Genomic DNA, 22,024 nt, shown 5'->3' with positions numbered 1-22,024 from the left:
TGAGATCTTGTTTCACGTTGACACTAATGACAACCCAACAACCCCTTCACAGCTCCTCTTTATTACATCATTTCACAAACACTGATAGAAACTCTGGAACACAATAACTTTTTTTACCTGAAACTAAAGTAGAAAAGAAAAAACTGGCCACAGAAGATTTAATGGTTCACGCTAACAAGAAGTTTCTGAATGCTCAGATAAGTGATGTTTGTGTCTCTGCTTCAGTGGACGACTTCAGGCGTCTTTCAGTCACAGTGACAATAACTGAGCGATTCGTATTAACTGGAAGGTTTTAGTACGAAGAGTGAACAGCAGCTACTAATGGACCTTTATAGGTTTTAAACCCAGAACAGTTGACTACAGAGTTTAATTTGGACTCTTTGTGATTAAACATTTGAACATTATCGAACATCTTTGGAAAGGACGTAGCAGGTTTGAACTATATGAGCATTAAACTTCTTTATCTGATCATTAAAGCACAAACGTGAGGATAAGACTGTTTTTCACAGTAGTGATGAAGGAAACATTTCTGCTTCTCAGTTCCAGTGCATCGACAATGACGTCAGTATACAGTATTGAAACATTAAAAAAAACGAAACAATGAGAACTCATTTCAGTCCCGATTCTACCGATGAGCTTGATATGTTTTTTAAATGAATGTCTGAAACACTGAAAGCTCCCTTACAATAATAAATAATCTCACTGATGACGGGCGGACAAAACAATTAGAGCAGTGACCGGGTTTAATGTAAAGATGTAGTAACGTCAGTAAACCTCTGGAGCTTTTCATTCAGCTCCTCTTTATCAAGCTGCTGCACCGACAATAAAAGCCAGGCTGATGATGTCAGGACTCAACCCTGTTGCTTCCATTTACACACATTTAATCCCAGAGTAGGAAATCTACTGAGGATCTGAAGGAATTTAAATCAAACATGCAGTTAGGAGACGTCCACATTCACATGCTAGACCTAAATTTAGATGGACCTGGTTTCCAGGGTCTCTCTAAAGACTCATTGTCCCCCGCGGTGCTGGATGAGTGCCAAACGGCGTCCCCAGGGTCACGCTGCTGCACACATCAAACTGAGGTTTCTAGAAAGATGATGTCGTCTCAGCATCTTGGACATGGTAACCAAGAAACACCTGATGTGCTCATGAGCTCCTCCTGCAGGCAAAGACTGAAACAACCTCCACAGTGCTGACCTGAAAAAACCTGCATCTTGCATTGCTTTTCTTTTCAGTAAATACACTTGAATACATTCACCAAGGCTGAATGATCCTGAAACTGATCTAAAATACAAAATAAAAACACAAAATATTGAAAAAGCAGGTAAATTTTTCCGTATGTGAAATGAAACTAGAAGTTCTAACCCTTGTGGGGCAGAATCTGATGAGCTGAGCTACGTGATCGTGGTGGAGGAGCCGTGATGCGGGAACAAGGTGAAGAGATCAGGTTCCACTTTAGGAGAAACATGAAACTGGTTGGAATAGAAAGCAGATGATTTCTCTGAGTGATGAAGCAGCTCACTGGGAACTGCTCTCATGACCTTCATCTCAAACATGCAGGAAAATCAAGCCTTTCCTCTATAATGTCGATATACAATACAATGCATTCATGTAATGTTCCAGGTGTGATCACACCGTTCACTGACTGCATTCATCACTCTTTACAAACATTTATTTTGACATGTGCACGACTTCTGTTGCTATGTTGATAAGAGTTTTGTAAACATGTTTTCTAAAGTTCAACAATAAATCCATGGTTTTGAACAATTCTTTAACATTTAATTCATGTGGCACAGTTGAGTCACAATACGTCAACTATTGCTACTTTGACTCAACACACCACCTTGTGGAGCAAACTAATACTGCAAGTCTAACCAGGTTGGGCAAAGTCAACGTTGAATACATCTACCAGCAGAATGTGACTAAAGAGGCTTAAAGCGACTTCAGGACTGTCGTTTAGTCTCATTGGATTGATTATTTGAGGTATTTTACAATAGATATTACATTTAAGTTCATATAATGATCATATTTTCTACTTGGAGACACTTGGGGTGTGTAACTGTTACATAAGATAGTTATCTTCCCATATGAAGACAGATGTACCTTTGAAATGAAATGTTAAAGAAAACATAAGTTTGGGTGATAAAGAGAACAGGAAACAATTTGTTGGAAAGTCTTATTTCTGATAGACAATTTTATCTATAAATATTTGTTCAGACCCCTAAAACTTGGCGCTCTGAGGGTCACATGGATGATAATGTGAAATGTTAGAGTAGAAAACAATTATATATTATTGTTGTTTCCATTATATATTTGAAACTATCAAGAAGTATTGAAAAGAGCAAATGAAATGTGTCGTTGTGTTCTTTGCCTGCAGAGGGTGACATGACCATCTGCAGCAGTGAGCTGCTGCTGGTCTGAGCTGGCAGGTGTAAATCTCTTGATGGGGAATGTGTGAGCGAATCAGTGAAGTCCAGGCCCATTTCAAACAGCCCCTTGACCATGACGCAGAGATGATTTGAAGGCTTTTTTGTGAGTTTCCAGTACGGAATCTTTAAGGAATGCAAGAAAATTTAAGCAAATAATCACTCAAAAGTCAAATCTACGAATGCTTCACACACACAGGTAAAAAAGGAATTAGAATCAATGCTCTTCACACCATCTGCCCCTGTGCCGTCACCGTCTGTCACCTTGTTTCAACCAAGGCTGCGCCTGACGTCAGGCCTCACCGGCCAGCAGCGCCCTCGCTGTGAATGTGCAACAACCGCTGCGACCATGACGGTTAAATATTATCCAGATGACACTCATGCTGTTGGAAATCTTTCCCTCTTTCTCGCCCCCACAGAAGTTCCGGCTGACCGTCTCAGGACACCACTGGAGTCATGTCCCACAGCTGCAGACACACAAGAGACACCGTCAGTTTGGTTCGTTCTTGAACTTTGATCAGAAGTGGAACGAGTGTTGAAATCTGTGTTGCGGCTCATTTGATAGAGCAGGTCGTCTCCCAAGTCCCAATTTCTCCCCGTCCATGAGTCAAAATATATCCTGAGCACATTTGCATGGTCGCTGTTAGGGACCGGTTCAAGTTGAGTACGATTCCAGTGAGCGAGAATGACGTCACCCTGTCATTCACCAGTGCAGCCAGCAGGACGCATGGCGCCCAGACGCCACAAACACTGAGAAAGTCTGGTTCCTTTTCAGGAGAAAGGATGAAACAGGGCAACTTGCAATATTTGCAAAGTGGATATTTCATCAAAGGGAGGAAATATGACCAACATACAGAAACAGTTCACACAGCAGCAAGAACTTTGAATGAATGTGGCATTTTTGATCCGTTCCTGAGTGAATCTCAACTCAGCAGCATCGGCAATGTGCGAGCATGTCCACTGCCGTTAATGCTGCAGGTAACTAGATCCTTTTCCCAAATGAGAACAGGTAAGAAAATCAATAAAGAACCAAATCTTTAAGCGGACTCGAAAATGAAATCGGACTCATAAAAATTTTATCAATTCCCATGCCTGGTCGCGGTCGCCTGTCAGAACATGTGCAGGAAATATACATAATGAAACAGCTGTAGACGTTTCCAGGACATTTCAATGCATTTTGAAGCAGAAGGTTTCATTAAAAATGCCTTTATGTTGAGATTTTTGTCAATTATAGAAATAATTGTTTGCTTTTGTGAAAATATCAACATTTTCAATATGTATACTCTGCGCCGCTTCAAAGAAAAACTTTAAAGTGTAAATGTAAAGGTTATGAAAGCTTTAAAGGTGATCCAGATGAAAACGGAGTGTGTGACTCCCCTGATTCTAATGCAGGACAGAAAAATGAAATGTATTTTACAGCTAAAAAGCCCGACTCCTCTGGGGAGCGTCGCTGTGTGGCTCCTCAATACAACAGATACTTGCTGTTCCTGTCCAGACCTTGACAACCTTGTCGGAGCCGGAGGTGAGCAGATTCCCGGTGGTGGGCTCGTAGTGCATGTAAACAATGCTGTGCTTGCTGTCGTGGAACGTGGCTGTCGGCGCCCGGCTGGAAGACACAGAGGAAGAGCAGCGCCGCTGACAAAGTGGAGAGCACAGAGTACGCAGTGTGCGGCGGCCACAAGAGCCCGATTGTGACTTACTCGTCGTCGGTGATGGACTCGTGGCAGCTGTCACACACGCGCACCTCGAACTCGAAGCCCATGAGGGGGATGGTGGAGCGTTTGGAGGAACACTTGCCGCACACCGCCTGGCCGCACTTCCTGCAGTGGTGCTGAGGAACGCGGCGCCACTTCAACATGTCAGTTGTCATTAGCAGCAGGCTCATTTGTGTCATGTGCAGGAGCAGAGGCGCAAACACAGTGAAGCAGATGAAGTCCAGGAGGAAAGTATTTGCACTTCATTACTACACTTCCCCACTGCTATCAGGCTCCTGAACAGCCGACGCTCACAAACTACCTCGCTAATAAACACATCGGGACACAACTGATAGACACTATTCAACTGCCCTGATTCCTCCAGTTGTCCCGTTTGTATTTAAACACTTCTTTACATAATGATGCACGACTGTTCACATATTGTATATAGTTTTTTTTTTTTAAATTGCACCGTTATCTTTCACACACTTTCTTTATATGATATTTTAAATGTTGGCATTCTCTGTTAACAGCAGAGAAAGAGTTTTATTGTGGAGGGAAACATATTTTCTGATGTACTGATACTCGATACTTGAGGATTCATTTTCTGTTGATTTTTGTCTTTTCTCAACATTTGAAGGCAAATCGACTCCTTTCTTCTCCTGAAGTTCTTTACACTGTCTCTTACCTTGATTTTGCTGCTTCACACCTTGAGGCATGTGTTACTGATTAAATGTTCAATATATTTAACATATTTGTAAAAGAAGCACTGAGTTCTTGTGTTGACTCCCCTCTTTCTTTGTTTTTTTTCTGAAAATAAAGTGTAAATGTGCTGCACTGCAAAGCTGTTTTGAGTCTAAAAGGGAAAGTCGAGGCACATTATTCATCGGTTCACATTCTGATTGTCTACAGATGAACCTGCGGGTTGCAAATCGCTGCAGTTGAGAGTCAGTGGTCATGAATAATCTATCATTTTATGGAAATAGTGTCTGAGATGTCCTGATGAAGGATAAAGGAGAATCTATGCTGTAAGAGAATGATTTGGGAAATCTAAACAACTGATAAAATGTTAAATATGTGTTTAAAATAGATCCAGTGTCCATGAAAATACTTAAAAAAAATGGTAAAAAGAAAAGAGGAAGACGTAAAAAAAAAAACCAATTTGTTCCCGGCTGTTATTTGATTTTCTATATTTCTGTAGACTATGTCTTTGATCTTAATCGATCATCTGCAGATCAAAAGTGCAACACAACTTAACAGTTTTTATTTGGGATCTTATTAAGTCAATGTCACAGAGACTCCACAATGTTTACTGTGCAGTCAAAGGAACCGCGACTAACTACAAACTATGACACACACACACACACACACACACACACACACACACACACACACACACACACACACACACACACACACACACACACACACACACACACACACACACACACACACACACACACACACACACACACACACACACACACACACACACACACACACACACACACACACACACACACACACACACACACACACACACACACACAAAAAACATTAATGAAGAGAACACAGACATACGACCAAACTACCAAGTTGGATTATTATTACGGTGACTGTCAAAATAAAGCTACCAAGTTGGATTGTTATTACTGTGACTGTCAAAATAAAACTACCAAGTTGGATTATTATTACGGTGACTGTCAAAATAAAACTACCAAGTTAGGTTGTTATTATGGTGACTGTCAAAATAAAAGTACCAAGTCCCAGGAGAATATGGACTGGGAGTCATGACACTCTTGAGGAAAATATTATTATTGTCCATTTCTGTTTCCAGAGGCTTCCAGTACAGTTGTCATTGGAAACGAAATGAAAGATTTACGGTTTCACTTGAAAGCGTGTGGTGTAATCGCGGCCATGAAGGAAGTAACCACAACACAAAGCCGTTTCTGTGGAAGAAGCCATGTCAGAAGTGAGGAGCTGGAAAGCTGTTCAGTTGTTTCAGGGTAAAGGTCGACTGTTTACTGGATCTGCTGCAGCTGAGAGACGGATACAACTTCTTTCTTGCGGCTGATAACAAATTCTGACGTCTCTGTGAAGGAGTGAAATGTGTTTCAGGGCGTGTCGTACCTGCCGCAGGCCGATCTTCTTACTGTCCCACATCTGTTTGAAGTTCCAGAAGAAAGGCTGCTCACACTTCTGACAGGAGTCACTGTCCAGCCACTCTGGAGTCTGTGTGAGTTCAGATGAACAATCATGAGGTTATGACAATGTACTTATAACCTCATCTCCTAAACGAGGTGGGATTCTGTGTTAAATGTCAAGAAAAACAGATTGAGATGATTTGAGAAATGTCATAAACCCAGATTTGTTTTCCTGCTAATAACACATAAAACACATCAGATGGTGAAAATTTGTCACTTTAGCATTTCATGGAAGATCTGAGCTCATTTTGAATTGGATGGCAGCAGCTAACTAAAGCCTGGCAGATCTTACTTCTACGCGTTTTAGATGAAAAAGCTTAAACACTATTTGACACAAATCAAAAACAACCTAAAGGAGCATTTGATCAACAAAGGAAAACTGGAAAAAGTCAGAAACAATCTCTCGTATACTGTCTTAATTACCCAGCTGCTTGTATTCATGTTTTTCTCTTGCACAGAAAGGAAAACATTGCACCTATTAGCTATATTTGTAATCTATTGGATTGTTAGATCTTTAAAAAGACAAAATATTACAAAATAATTCAAAAATCTTAGCCGAAGCCGTCGCCAACTCAAAGCTTCCCAGTATTTTATCATGTAGGACTTCGACAATAACACAGTAAAGCTGGAATCAGACACTTCTAGTCAAAAAGAACAGGAAACAAACAATCCATATTCTAAATTGTTGAATGATTAAGTGATGAATTATTTGAAGCTGAACAGAAAGACACTGCAGCAGATTTGAAGTTGGAGTATCAGTGTGCAGATTAACGGAATACAGACGTACAGGATGAGGCGAAGCTGTTTCCCAGACAGAAAATCATAGAGAGAACCGCTCATCAGGTGACCTTTGCTGCAGATGAAAACCTCCAGGCTTCACCCTCCACACCGCTCTCTATCATTGCATGTGCTCCTCAATAACCATGAAAGGCATGACAACCCACAGCAACACATGATGAGGATACACTACCCTCCCACCCCCACCTCTTGTCGTGTTACGTCCATGTTCCAGATGACGATGTTGCCGTCCGAGCTGCAGGAGATGAGCTGTCGGGTATGCGAGGCGTAGCACAAGCCCTGGACCTTGTCACTGCGAGGAGAACAAACCAGGAAATGAGCCTCAGTGAAAACAGAACATTTCCTCTGTCAGGGAATCATCAGTAGCTGTACTTGGTTTTGGCTCAAAAGCACCAAATCTTCCCGCTGATTTTTCCCATTGAACAAAGAATGACAGAAATGATTGCATGCATGCTTTCTTAATGAAGAGTTAAAGCAGCTGAATTCATCAACAGCAAAAGAAGTTTTAAAACTGAGACGCTGAAGGCCTGCAGGAAGAGAAAAGAGCGGATTCTAATCACAGCTCTGAAAGGGCGGTTTTACAGTATTTTATGTACTTTGATATTAAACTGCAACTTATTTCTCTGCACAGTCGTTAAACCACATGTATTCTCTTCTCCATATATTCCCTGAAGTAACTAGATTGTATTGTAACTGCTGAAAAATAACGGATACTTTACAGGGTCATTAGGGGAGCGCATGACGGATGGAGGTACTTTATTATTCCCTTAAACACAACTGTGTTGGCAACAGACACAAATACTAAACTAGTCTTCTATAAACAATATGTATGTCATCATGTCTATCCAGCTAAATAAACCTGGTGACTCTTACTTGTGTCCCTGCAGTTCGATAGCGGTGCCTTTGCGTCCTCCGATGTCCCACATGATGATGGAGTGATCCGAGCTGCCGGAGAAGAGCACCCTCTGGCCGGGGTCCCAGCACAGCGCCGTCACGTTACCTGAGGCAGAGCACGGGCACCAACGTGAATGAAACAACCCTCGACAGACCAAAGTAGCATGGACACACATCTGTCAGGAGGTACTGCACTACAGCAGGGAGCGTCTTTCTCAGGAGAATACAGTGGGAGTGTGTAGCTTAGGGACATGTTTTTCTCCCTAATTAGAACGTCTGCTATTGTATTCCTACATATTATTTACTGTTTATGCTACACATACCAAGTCCTTTATTAAATTCAATTCAACTTTATTTATATCGTGCCAAACACAACACATTTCAAGGCACTTTTACAGAGAAAATGAGTACAATCTCAACATAAAGTTTCAAAATTTTAATGAATCCTTGTGGAGCAAAATATAATGAAATAGCTGCAATAGCTGGTGCATTCTGGCTGTTTTTACAAACTCGCCCTGACAGCGTGGTTTGGGAGGTTAATGATAGTTTGCTAGCGTTCATTTCAGCATCACCGATATCACAGCTCAGGTCTCAGTGTTGTGTTGGGCCCAAGATTCCACTGAACACCTTCATGCAGTTCCGCTCCCTCAGAGGGATAGACACTAAGGCCCTGTTTACACGACAACGTTTCCCGTGACAACACCTAATCCGTTAAAAAAAGGAGTGTTTCCACTGCAGCAGCGGACACAGAGACAACGATGTAGTTAGTCTGCCGGGCCACAGGAGGGCGCTGTTTGATTTTGTTATGAAACTACACAGACGTGTGTGCAGAGAACAAAACACTATAAAGGTGAAGAAAATGGAGAGAACCTGACATCCGTATGGACTGATGAGGCATCGGATGATATCAGGGAGAGTTTCAACTATTAAACTACTGATCTGGACCATAAAACTAGAATACGACTACGAGTCAAACCACTACGGGTCATACCACTACGGGTCGTACCACTACGGGTCGTACCACTACGGGTCGGCCATGTTTGTTTACAACTGGATGAGCAGGAGGGAGGGGGGGGGGGGGAGAGAGAGGCTCAGTAAGAGGCTCTGTAGCATGAAAGAATCTTCCTCCTTGGGAGCCGAGATAAAAACTTCAGGGATACAGTGGATCAGAACACCGGTGTCGTGTAAACAGACCCCCCAAAAGGGAAGGAAGTTTTGTGGATACACTCGTATTCTTTGTCGTGTAAACGGGGCCTAAGAAGAGAAACACCAGGAACAATGGAACAGGCCATAAAACAGCAGGGAGGAAGGCTGCGACCCTAAGGAGGGCCGCAACCCCAAGTTTGGAACCAATAGAAACGCAGCAGTGAAGGCAGAGTTTCTTGCACCCAGCCACTCATTGGTCGAACTGACCCGGACACCACAGTTGTCCGAAATTCAAAGTTGGATGAAACCCCCTTCTAGCTATCACTCCGGGCCTCTTTCCCTGAACCGTCGAGAGAGACACTCGTCTCCGCCGCATCGGAGGAGAGAGAGCACAACGTGGACCCACGTGCACGTCAACTTTGTTCACCTGCACCACCGCGAGTACGAAACTCAGTTTCTTCACCTCAGACACCAGAGATCCAGGTGAACTCCCAAAAGCCACTCCAATCTCTGTGTGAAGGAACCGGGAATCAGAACCGAACTTTCTCATCAGAACTCTCTTTTCCTCTCTTTTACCAACGTCGCGCCGCACGCACACACTCGTCACCCTCAGCGATGGCGATTAGATAAACGCTCATACACACAGACAAGGAGCAACCAAACTGCTACATTTTGCCATCGTACCTCCGTACGGCCACAAGAGTTCTAACTGCATGTTCCCACATCCAGTTAAAACTCCAGCGTTCAGAACCGGGCCAACAAAGTCGTTCGGTCGTCACGTGAACTTGGGAAGCATCTTTCCGTTGCAACAGCAACAGCTCTGCGTCGGTAAAATACGACCTCCACTTTGGCTCTGTGATTCTCTGGTGGTGCCCCTTTTATCATTAATGAATAAATAATGATTTTATTAAAATTAATTAGTTTTCATTCATAAATTATTTTTGATAAATTATTAACTTTAAGTAATTAATAAATTGCTTTAGGAGTTGTTAATGAGTAAATGACAGTTTACACCCATGAATAATTTCACTTTTTCATAAAATTACTTCCAGTGATATATTACTTTCACTAATCAATTATTTATAGTAATTTAATGCTAATAACCAACCATGAATCCAAACAGTTGTGTCCACTTTTCTTAAGATTATTGTTTTAAAAAAATCAGTGTTTGCTTTAAATTCTTACACTTTCCTTGGTGGTTTGGCCAGATTGGAGCCTCTTGCTGGCCGCTTTTGGCCCACGGGCCTCAAGTTTCACACCCTGCTGTGGAGGCTTGGTTAGTGGCTGCCATTTCTCTCTTGTACTGAATGTTTCTTAACTTTTTTCACTTATATAAGTATATAATAATATATTAGTTTTCACTTTATAGGAGCTGCCATTAAGACTATTTTCAGCAATCAAGATCATTAGCTATTTCACACCTGTTGTGCCCTTCACAGTCTGCAGCAAAGCTTTTTTTTCTTCAAATGAGCAAAACTTGGCCTTACTTTGCATCCACACTAACTTTGATCCAAAAGATGTAAAAACTTTATTTCTACTTTTAATCACTGTTTTGTCCTAGCATGAGATGTTGATCTGATTTTATTAGGGTTTCTTTGGAGGGGTAGTCTTTTTATTCCTGTTTTACTTTTACAGTTGTATTTCTTATTTTGTTTTATATCTCACATTTTAAAATCATTACTCCTCATTGTACACTTGTTTCAACTGTGGTTGTGTGAAAGTGCTTTATAAATAAAAATTGTATGGCATCTATTGCGACCACATCACTAAAGTAAAATACAGAGATCTATTTTAAGTCTTATCTAATAAATAATAAAGATTATTTCTTTCAAAGACTCTGGCTCAGTTAATGGAGTAGATCATCTTCCCACACTGTGGTTGGTAGTTCAATTCCTCATCTCACCCACTTCAGATCGACCACCTGGTGTGGCAGCATTAGTGTGTGTGTGTGTGTGTGTGTGTGTGTGTGTGTGTGTGTGTGTGTGTGTGTGTGTGTGTGTGTGTGTGTGTGTGTGTGTGTGTGTGTGCGTCTCTCTCATACCAGTATGTCCTTTGAATGTGGTCACTAGGCTGCAGCTGTCCTGCTCCAGCTTCAGGATGGTCACCTGACCAGACTGGTCTCCTACGAAGGCGTGCCTGGTCTCCACATCGAACCTGGTTCAGCATTAAGGTTCAAAGAAGAAGAAGAAGAAGAAGAAGCGGCCGCAGAGCTACTCACGCTACATAAGTGAAGTCCATTTTCCATTTATCTTTAGCAATTCCTTGCATTGACATGTATAATCTTCAGATTCATGATGAAAGATTTTAAAATCTTTCTCCCTTCAGGATGATTTTACTTTTTGATACTGTGACAATGACAAGTTAATGTACACTGATACTTTCTGATTCGATTCGTACCAAGAAGTGCACTTAAATGTTCTTAAAGGAGACATATCATGCTTTTAAATCCTTCCTTTTTACATATAAATCATACAGTTGTGGTCTATACAACGCGAAACTGCAATGCTTGGGTCTGAATTCCTCATTATTAGAGCTCCACAGGCCCCTTTTCTACCCCTTTTCTGATGCGCTTCTGAGAGCAACTCGTTTTGGGGCGGTCTCTTCAAATGCAAATGAGACACTTCATACCCCTCCTCCTCTCCAGGTTGCAGAGGTGACACTCGGTTCAACTCCACCCTGTTCGGCCATCTTTGTAGTTTGATAGAACAGATACAATTATCTAGTGGCGCAGAAACTTTATATTCACACATTATTTACAAAATGTCAACAACGGAAGATTTGTCCATCCAGCCATACATGTTGGAGCCAGAGTCGGACCCGGCGGAGCGAGATGAAAATGACGATGATGCACCTACAGAACAACGTCTTCATATGGATGTAACGCAATGGTGTGTTACTATATTTACACTAACTTCTCCATCCATGCCCACTACTACAATACTGCCTGTATTACAACGACTATTTAACACAGAAGTTACATTATAATCTAAAACGAGCACACAGCGCTAACATATGAAGACGGTGCAACTGCTAATGCTAACAAAACAATGACAGGGACGTCTTATCATCACACTTTTTAGCGTTATATACAGCTTACCGAAGTGCTCTGTTCGTCGTTTCCATAGATAGAAGGAACTGACCGCTCAATCAGACGAAGTCTTTCGGCAAATCCTTCTTTATACTGGCGGAGGTTGTTGAAGCAGTCGTCCTTAAAGTGATTCGCGCACACAAAAATGACCTTACCCACAGATGTGGGTACATTTCTGTGAAAAATAAAACTCAACCAGGCACTTCGAAAAGGTTCTGATGCTGGGAGACGGTGTAACGAAGCTTGTGGGTTACTACATCCAACAACCGAACATTTCGACTTATCCTCTCGTAACTTCGGTTGGACTACAAAATCGCAGCGAGAAACAAAAATGGCGGATTGCTCGAAATGTCGATGTCCTAATTTGGCAGTTCCGCTGAGAACACTGTGACGTCATTGTTCAAAAAACGTAATAGAGAATAGAAAAATCGAAACCGATCGCAAAATATGACCAAAACAGAATATAAAGATATCAACGGAGCACCTGAAGAGACTACTTTGAACTTTTCTGTACTTCTAAACACTCTAAATATACAACAAAATGCATTTAAGGGCTAAAAAAGTGGATTTAGCATGATATGTCCCCTTTAAATCAAATAAAAAGTTTATACGTGTGAAATTTATCAAACAGTAGATATTTTTTGTGTACATGAAGTAATTTCCACAACAATAATTCTTGTTTTGTGTATAAAGTATACACAATAGACTGAATGAGGGTTAGCATGCTGAGCGTAGCAGGACACCATCAGTCTGACGGTGTCACGGCAGGCTCACTGGGATGGATCACCATCGCTGCTGAGCACTCGCAGCCTTTCATGTAACCATTACAGAAAACCACTGAGTCCATTTCCTTGACTACAGCATGACTGATGCCTGTTGTTAGCCCTTCCCATTAGAGCAAACTGACTGAAGGCTAATCTCTCTTGGCCTTTTCTTACACAGCAGCGTTCTTAAATTAGCCTGTGGATTCACGATAAATAGACAGATTTTTGCAAAGCACCAAAGATGGGCCTCCTCACCGCGGAGGTGCATCAGCGGGGATGGATACTGTAGTCCTGACACCCAGGCAGCGGTGCGGTACGTCCCCAGCTGCTGGCCGCTCTCCGAGCAGTGCCAGGTGAAGTTTTTGTCCTGGCCGGTGCTGAGAAGCCACTCCATCTCCAGCACAAACAGCACCACTGTCACTCTGCCCTGGTGGGCTGCACACATACAAACAAACATTTTCAGTCGAACTGACTCACAGTGCAGGAATCTGAGCAGGCCTTTGGCACCATTTAAAATAAACACAAGGATTCTTATCAAGTATGAACGTGCAGCCTCTGAATTCATGTACAGAAGTTGATTAAAAGTAAACATCAGCTTTCAATTCTTTTGACACACACTGCCATTTTTGTGGCAAATTCTACTTTTTGTGTGTTTAAGTACATACATGTGCACACTATTCCATTAAAGGAGACATATCATGCAAAATTAACTTTCTAAAGGTTTTCCTACAGTACTAACCGCCTTCATACCTGGAATGACACTCCAGAAGTGAAGAAAGTCTGTCCTCTCTTTCTCTGGCTTCTTTCATTTTTTCTAAAGTGTTGCTCCAACGAGCAAATCAGAAAGCAAGCCCTGTGTTGCGTCACCAGGGTTTTTTAGCCAATCCCAATCCAGGTAGACCCTCCCTTTGACCCGCCCACAACCAGGCCGTTCAGCAAGAGCGCTGTTCTTTTCCGCTCTCTATCGCTGCAGGTAAACAAACGTGGCGAGCAAAACACGCCAGATGCACCATTATAAATTGGATCAATGAGCAGAGGAGTGGATTTTTACTGCCTTCGTCTGAGCCTGTGAGGACCCAGTGGATTCATTTATTTTTAATTGGAATCCACCAACAAGACCTCCCAAAGTTTTGTATGTCGCTCCCAGCACTTCACTGAGTAGTGTTTTCATCGCATTGGCCAGTACAACACTGGATTCGCTGCAAAACGTCTAATAAAGCATGGACTGTACCAACTATCTGTTATTCTACTGCAAATGTGAGGACTGCAAGTAAAATATTCAGATTTCTATGCCTTCATATTTCTTTTCGAAGCACCAGGCTGGTTAATTTGCAACAGCTGAGGCCAGTTTTTGTTGTTGTTGTTGTTTATTGTGAGGTATTGTATTGTCTGTATTGTTCATGTCTGCAAAGTTGTGCTGATAGAGACTGTAGATCAAATGGAGGCTTTGCAGAGTCTGAGGTGTGTGAATGGGCTTGATAATTGTGAGGTGATTTTTTAATTTAATTCTATAATTCAATGGTCTGAATAGTCATTTATCTGCTGTTAAAACAGCACATTTCTTTGTAAAGAAGGCGTTTCTCCGTGACAAAGCGACAGCTAGAAGGTAAACAATAGCATGTAGCACCATGAGAAGAAGTACTTCCTCCTCTTCCCAAGATGGGCATGTGGGCGGAGCCAGTCCAGCTCACACAGACACAGCAGATTCTGAATGTGGCTCGAATGATCTAATATTCAACTGGCTGAAAATCAAGGACGAGCTGAATTTGGGGCAAAAAACTTTGAATAAAATGTTTTGGGACCAACAAGAACCATGTGAAACAGTTGAAAGGTTGTGTGATATGACTCCTTTAACAATAGGTATGCTAAGTTGGTCAGTATGGTAGTTTTGAGTTAGAAATTTCAATATTTTATTAAAAAAGTAACAACATAAAATAAACCACTACAAATCCCATATGAAGCAATTTTTTTTTCTTCTTCTTGAAAATGGACGTTTTGGCATTCAGGCATCGTTAATGCAACGTGATCTCTCAAAGTTCAAAATCTACCTATTAATAGGTACAAATAGTCCAACAATTCAAGTGAAAATGCTTTGTTTTTGTGATTTTGTTTCAGAAAACTTTCAGAACATGGCATTGCTGTGAAAACGATTCACACAGAAATGCTGATAACGATGTACTTTTCACGGTTTGTCTTGTAAAGCCCTGTGTTTGACATTCACTCTCTTGGCTCTTGTGATATCAGACATATTCAACAAACTTATTAATGGTAGGTTTGAGGTTTCATGTTTCTTGAGTATGAACCAATCTAATACCAAACAACCAACTTTTGGTTGAAATGTTTAAGCCAACAGCTGCAAAATGTGTTTTTACAGAGACTCAATCTTTATTTACATCAAAATGTTGACTGGACCACAATGGAGGAATGTTTTCATTTTAACATGTTATCCATGAATTGTAATCTGCAATATATATATATGGATTTACTACATTATCTGACTAAATAAACTAACTTAATGATTAAAAGTAACATCAGTCAGAAGGTTTGAGGTTTCACAAGGATTTATATTAAGACTTGCTTTTCCTATGTAATTTCACATAAATCTATGTAATTCCAGTCATTTTTTTATATTTTTAAGAACTTACACTCTTTTTCATCAATTATATAGGATCATATTTACCATAGTTCATTAAGTATGCAGCATTTATTGATAAGATGAGGTTGAAAGAAACTAAAACATTCAAACTCACCTTGGTAGGTGAGTGCTGGACTCATTTTGTTGTAATCTTCTGACAGGATGAATTCCTACAGGACAAGAACATTTGATAATTGTTATCAACACACTGACTGAAGGCTTCCACTAAAATGTATAAATGAAAAGAGTTAATTAAACTAAAAAAGCTTTGAGAGAAGAGTAGGATTTCAAGTATGTGGGAAAGTCCAGTGCCAGTAATGTGACATTTGTGTGCAGTGTATGAGGTCGCACAAGATGAAAAACTCTTTAAAATGACAATTCCCAAAGAAACATATTACTTATTTATGTTAAGGTAAAATATGCAAATGATCTGAGTACAATGCAGGTCAGTTAATGTATCAGCAGTTTCTGTTATAACATTTGGGCAAGTCACCAGATTAAAATCGGCTGTTTTCAGGTCGGGCAAAGATTGAAAAAATAAAATCTTTGAAAACATTCCGTTGTATAGAAGTTTGGCTGATTGGTTGATTGGTTCCAAAACAAACGGCTCCCAGTGCATGCGTTATTATACAGCGATAGGAGACGTGGACATTTCACTGTATTTTGTTGCAAAATGTTTAATTCAAATTGGCTTTATGTTGAGTTTTTTCTGTAGTAATTGTTTGGTTTTGAAAGATAGACATGAAGATATCTGGATGAAAGGATAATCTGGATTAACAGACATTTGAAATCCAAAGTTTACTGTTATCCATCATCTTGGTAAGAAGTGTATGCAATCCAAAATTAGGCAAAATTTGGAATTTCCAGGCAAACCTGTGACCTGAAAACTCCCGAACCAGCAAGAAAAGTAAAGAGCTGAGCGAGTTCTCAGCTGAGGGAGGAAAGAAAGGCCACGGGGTGTTCACGCAAAGAGGAAGCAGGTCGGTGGTTGGACTTACACAGATACTTCCAGTGTCCATCCCCACAGACAGCCTCCTGGTCTCTGGGTTAAAGGACATACAGGAGCATGACGCTGCAAACAAAGACAACTACATAAATACATAATAGTGAACTCTCTCCCAGGTTCCTTCAATCAATGACACATTTTGAAACCCAAGTCTCTGTCGTGACCAACATGCAACAAATCCAAAATTGAGCCACGCGTGTATGTCGTTACACATCAAAATATGCTTCATTAGCAGCTTCATGAGTTTGGACCAGAGCAGATGACTCCTTCCCCTCGGAGACTTTTTAAAGACTCCATGCATCCTGGACCTCACCGGTTGTTCCTGCTGCCCTCTATAAAGATTTACACCTGACTGTAGTTTTCATGTTGGGCCATTAGTGGGAGCTGTTGTCTGATGTTGTAATGGAACCACACATGCGCACAGAGAACAATACACTATAAATAGAACAATGGGAGAACACAGACATTCTAGTGGTCAGACCACCAAGTTGGCTTGTCATTACGGTGACTGTCAAAATAAAACTACCAAGTTGGATTGTTATTACGGTGACTGTCAAAATACAACTACCAAGTTCCCAGGAGAATTTGGACTGAGAGTTATGACACATTGTCCTGATTGTCCATCTACTGAGCATGTGCAGAAAAGCTATTTACTACAGTCGTGGTGTGCACAGTAGCAGAGTTTCCGCTGACTACACCGGAGACGTAGCCTGAGCATTTTCCAAAGGTTGCATTTTCAACCCGTTTCCACAGAGACGGAGTGTTTTTCAAAAAGTTTCACCTCGGGAGCCGCTTTCTCAGACCCTGTTTACACGACAACGTTTCCCGTGACAACACCTAATCCGTTAAAAAAAGGAGAGCGTTTCCACTGCAGCAGCGGACACAAAGACAATGGTGTAGTTAGTCTGCCGGGCCACTGGAGGGCGCTGTTGCTTGATTTTGTAATGAAACTACACAGACGTGTGCAGAGAACAAAACACTATAAAGGTGAAGTAAATGGAGAGAACCTGACATCCGTATGGACTGATGAGGTATCGGATGATATCAGGGAGAGTCTCAACTATTAAACTACTGATCTGGAAGATAAAACTAGAATATGGACCGCGAGTCAAACCACTACGGGTCGGCCATGTTTGTTTACAACTGAATGAGCAGGAGGGAGGGAGAGAGGCTCAGTAAGAGGCTCTGTAGCCTCCATCAGTCTCTGCAGGAGGGAACAGTGACCATGAAAGAATCTTCCTCCTTGGGAGCCGGATTAAAAACATTGCGGATACAGTGGATCAGAACACCGGTGTCGTGTAAACGAACCCCCTAAAATTGAAGAAAGTTTTGCGGATACACTAGAATTTGTTGTCGTGTAAACGGGGCCTAAATGTTGCTTCTCATTGGCTCCAAACATACAAAATGCAGCTTGCGTTTTCACTTGAAAACATTGTCTCGTAAACAGGGCCTGAAGTGTCCCAAGATCCCTTTCAGAGTACAGAAAGTGAACCTCTATATTTTTCTTTAGGTTGCGCTCGGTGGAAATATTTCGGAGGGTTTAGTGATTTCAGATTCTTCATATCATGTTACTAGTGAGTAAATGAATGTCATCTGAGCTTCTTCTTTTTTTTTTTTTGAAAAACCATCATAGTCATCCTCTACCTGTGCGAGAAAAGAGCCTGTGTGTGAACACAGCCCGGCCCAGCCCAGCCCTGTGCAACATGCACGGGCTCAATGTTTTCAGGAAGTTGCATTTTACACCCGGTTCCACAGACACGGAGATGTTTTCAAAAAGTTGCGCTTTCAGTGGCTCTGACCACCATTGTCATGTCAGAGCCTCCTGACTCCTGCTGCAGTGTGGTTCACCTGCTGCACTGCAGAGAACCAGAGGAACCTGCAGCAGGTTGTGAGGGCGGCTGAGAAGATCATTGGGACCACACTACCTCTCCTTGAACACATTTACAGTGGCCGACTCCAGAAGAAGCCACCTCCATCTCCAGTGATCCCCCCCCCCCCCCCCCACCCCCGGTAAAATATACCAGGTACTACAAACCAAAACAAACCGCCTCAAGCACAGCTTCTCCCCACAGGCTGTGAGAACCATTTTTAGTTTATTTCTTTTTAGTGAGGTAGCCGTCACGACATTTCACTGCAAACACTGTTTTAACATTGCTAGAGTGACAATAAAGAACTTCTATTCTATTGTATTCTAAAAGGGGCCCAATTCTGTCAAAATTTGACATGAACACTCACCGATCTTCTTCCAAGTGCAAAACTCCGACATAGTGACACACATTTCAGTATCAGTGACTTGTAATGTCAATCATATGCAGCTTCAGGTTCAACTGCTGCTCGTTACAGATCTTGCTGATTCCAGCATGGGATTTCCTTCTGTTGCACAGCTGGAAGGAAATATAGACAAACTGCCAAAGACATGCAGCAGAGCTACAAGAGCTCAAACACTCAGCGTAAAGACATGTAAAGGTGTGTGTCAATCCAACAAGTCTGAGTGATTCATTGTTTCTACAGTCACCATGGACAGAGGGTCACACCCACGAAGAGCACCCAAAAAGAGGAATGAACTAAATCCTGTTCCGAGAAGTGAATCGCTGTCTGGATTGTTTTGCTGACAGACGTCACAAATTCATATGAATTCCTGACTCATCCAATTACGCTGGTAAAGCCATTCTTTCTGTTAACAGACACAGATTCTTAGGACATACAAGCAGCAGGATATGGATTAACTTTTAAACTTGATAAAGGAGACTTACATGTCATTGTCTGGTACACACTGGGCCAGTACTGACCGCTGTCTCTCTTCAACCACACTCGAATCGTTCTGTGGGGATGAAACAGAAAATTTGCTTTGTTTCCATCTGAAATGAGCTAAATTCTCCATGCGGGGGGTTTCAAAGCCCCTTCAATCCACAAGTAACACACTGCACACTTCCCAGCTTCATAGAAATTAAAATCCACTCTGATAAACTCCACGAGAAAGACGACTCATACTACCAATCAAACTTTCACAAGCATTTTCAAAATTCTGTTTGCAAGTGGAGAAGGACTGTTAGTCTAAAAGGAGAAGGACTGAAGAAGGTGCAGTGGTGGATGATTGAAATGTACCACGGTTGTACAGATTGAAGTCAACAGCAGCTCGACAAGTGTTTGGAAGAGAGACGTGTCCTCTGTGGGGACGGCCTGCTGAAATGAGCAGCTGGACCCTTAAAGTCGCTTCAAGCCTGTATTCTGGGTTTGTCAGACCATGAAATAATCGGTAGGATTAGCAGGAGTGATTTGGAACCTCAGTAATTTTACAGTAAAACTACGACACCATCCGAATATCAAGAACTACCAGCAGAACATGGATGGAACAACTCAATAGACTCAAATGTTTTAAGGAACAAAATAACAAATTGCTAAAGATGTATGAAAACAATGAAATGAGCACCATTTAACCCCCCCACCCCCACCCTCCACCAAACTGCCAAATCCAGACTCGACCATCAGACGGAGAAGCATCGGTCACTCCAGAGAAGGACTCTTGAGTCCAGGGGCGGTGTGCTTTACACCTCTGCTTCCAACGCTTTGCACTTAGGAAACTCTCCGGCTAGACCTTTTTGCACAGGTGGAATCCTATGACTGTACCAGGCTGGAATTCCCTGAGCTCCCGAGAGCCACACAGTCTTTAGTCTGCATGCCCCGGTGCTTGATTTTACACACCTGTGGCCATAGAAGAGATGGTAAAACCCAAATGCAATGATTTGGACAGCTGAGCAAAAACATTTGGCAACTAATTCACTTGCACACTGTATTTCATACTTTTAACATATCGTATCTCCATTTAGGAGATTTATTTCTTTGCATTGGTGAAACACAATATAACTTCGTTTGTACTAGTTACTGTGGGAACAACTATAAAGGTTCTCAAATGATATCAACTTGGACTGTATGAGACCGCTAAAATAAAACAAGTGTCAAAAGAAAACTCTGAAGGCCTCGTTCATAAAACAAAAGAAGCTTCTCTGAATGTTGTAGGTACGATCCCATATCTGTCTATATGTCTTTGAGCAAGACAATGAACCCCAAACTGCTCCCAACAGATAGAATGAGCTCCTGGCATGGAAACTGTCCTTATTGGTGGGTGAATGTGATCAACAAGGTAAAGTGCTTTGGAGGCAGTTAAACCATTGGAAAATAGCAATATAACTGAATTCCAGTTACCAAGGACAGGAGTACAGCACAGTGAGGTTACTCACAGGTATTATTGGCATTCTCCCACCTCGTGTTACTGTTGATTATTTACCCACCGTCTCATTGAGTAAACATGTTGTGCTCACACCACCTGAAAACATTTTCAAGATATCAAAATTCCTTTTAGCCTAAAAATAACTGCCTAGAAATCCAAGTCGCAAAACACGATGTATAACAAGTTAAACTGGGAGTGTACACACACACACACACACACACACACACACACACACACACACACACACACACACACACACACACACACACACACACACACACACACACACACACACACACACACACACACACACACACACACAGCCTGAAAGGAGAAACTACAGCAGATACTAGAATTGAAAGAAAGCTGCTTTTCATGCAACAAAATACCAATAAGTGGAACGAAACATACAAATATATATATATAAGTATTACTATTTTCTGAATGGGTTTGTTTTAGGGTTTATTTGAAATGGTGTTATCAGTCTGACATTAAATATAAAAGTGTAATGGCATTATCATGTCATTTTTAAACTAGTTCATAATAAAATCAAGAGCCCTGGTTGCGGTTGTTCTCCTGCAGGTTCGTGGTGTGACTATCAGCTGACACTTTAATAAAAACACGTTGGAAAGCAGCCTGGACTCTTTAAATCATTTTCTGGCTACAGCTGGTGAATTTTAATCCTCATTTCTCTCGTCATTGTGTTTAATTAGCGCCCATGGTGGAGCTGCTCGCGGCTCACCTGTCCTCGGACAGGCTGATGACGCCGTCCTCTTTGGGGATGATAACCGCGGTGCTCACCACCTCCTGGAAAGCCTCGATTCGGCTCAGCAGACACGGCTTCCGAGCCTGCGGCTGTGCCTGGACCTCAGCCGCCATGAGCTGCTGGTGCACAAGGCTCCGGCTCCGGGAAGCATAACCCACCGCGGTCCGGCGGCGGCGCCTCGGTAACACGGGGGGCTAACGGGGGCTACTAGCGGGCTGCTAGCTGGCTGTCAGGCAGACGCGCGCGCTCCCGTGTGTTGTTGTGACGGCGCGAGCTGCTGCCAGTCAGCTGACACCTACACGCACACTTCCGCTGACCAAAATAAGAGCGGCACCAGAAGTGAACATGAGTACAAATAATTTTGCATTGTAA

At 42.0% G+C, this 22,024-nt stretch overlaps 1 protein-coding gene across 4 annotated transcripts; it reads right to left on the bottom strand.

Annotated features, from left to right (window-relative positions):
- Positions 1-40: 40 nt before the first annotated feature.
- Positions 41-21,949, bottom strand: wdfy2 (WD repeat and FYVE domain containing 2). Of its 4 annotated transcripts, XM_080479256.1 has the most exons (12): positions 21,629-21,915; positions 19,412-19,479; positions 16,651-16,724; positions 15,768-15,822; positions 13,302-13,452; positions 11,207-11,319; positions 7,999-8,125; positions 7,312-7,417; positions 6,254-6,355; positions 4,130-4,260; positions 3,927-4,035; positions 41-2,896 (listed from the first exon to the last, which is right to left on the bottom strand). In XM_080479256.1, the coding sequence occupies exons 1-12, from the start codon at positions 21,763-21,765 to the stop codon at positions 2,867-2,869; spliced, it is 1,203 nt and encodes a 400-aa protein (XP_080335382.1). In that variant the 5' UTR covers positions 21,766-21,915; the 3' UTR covers positions 41-2,866. The 4 variants fall into 4 exon arrangements, with proteins under 4 accessions (XP_080335382.1, XP_080335385.1, XP_080335383.1 ...); XM_080479259.1 differs by lacking the exon at positions 19,412-19,479 and having other exon boundaries at positions 21,629-21,949; XM_080479257.1 differs by lacking the exons at positions 19,412-19,479; positions 21,629-21,915 and adding an exon at positions 18,894-19,005.
- Between the last annotated feature and the right edge of the window lie 75 nt (positions 21,950-22,024).

This window comes from Lipophrys pholis (genome assembly GCF_963383615.2).
Source record: "Lipophrys pholis genome assembly, chromosome: 13".
NCBI lineage: Eukaryota > Metazoa > Chordata > Actinopteri > Blenniiformes > Blenniidae > Lipophrys > Lipophrys pholis.
This window is presented reverse-complemented; position numbering and strand designations above follow the sequence as displayed.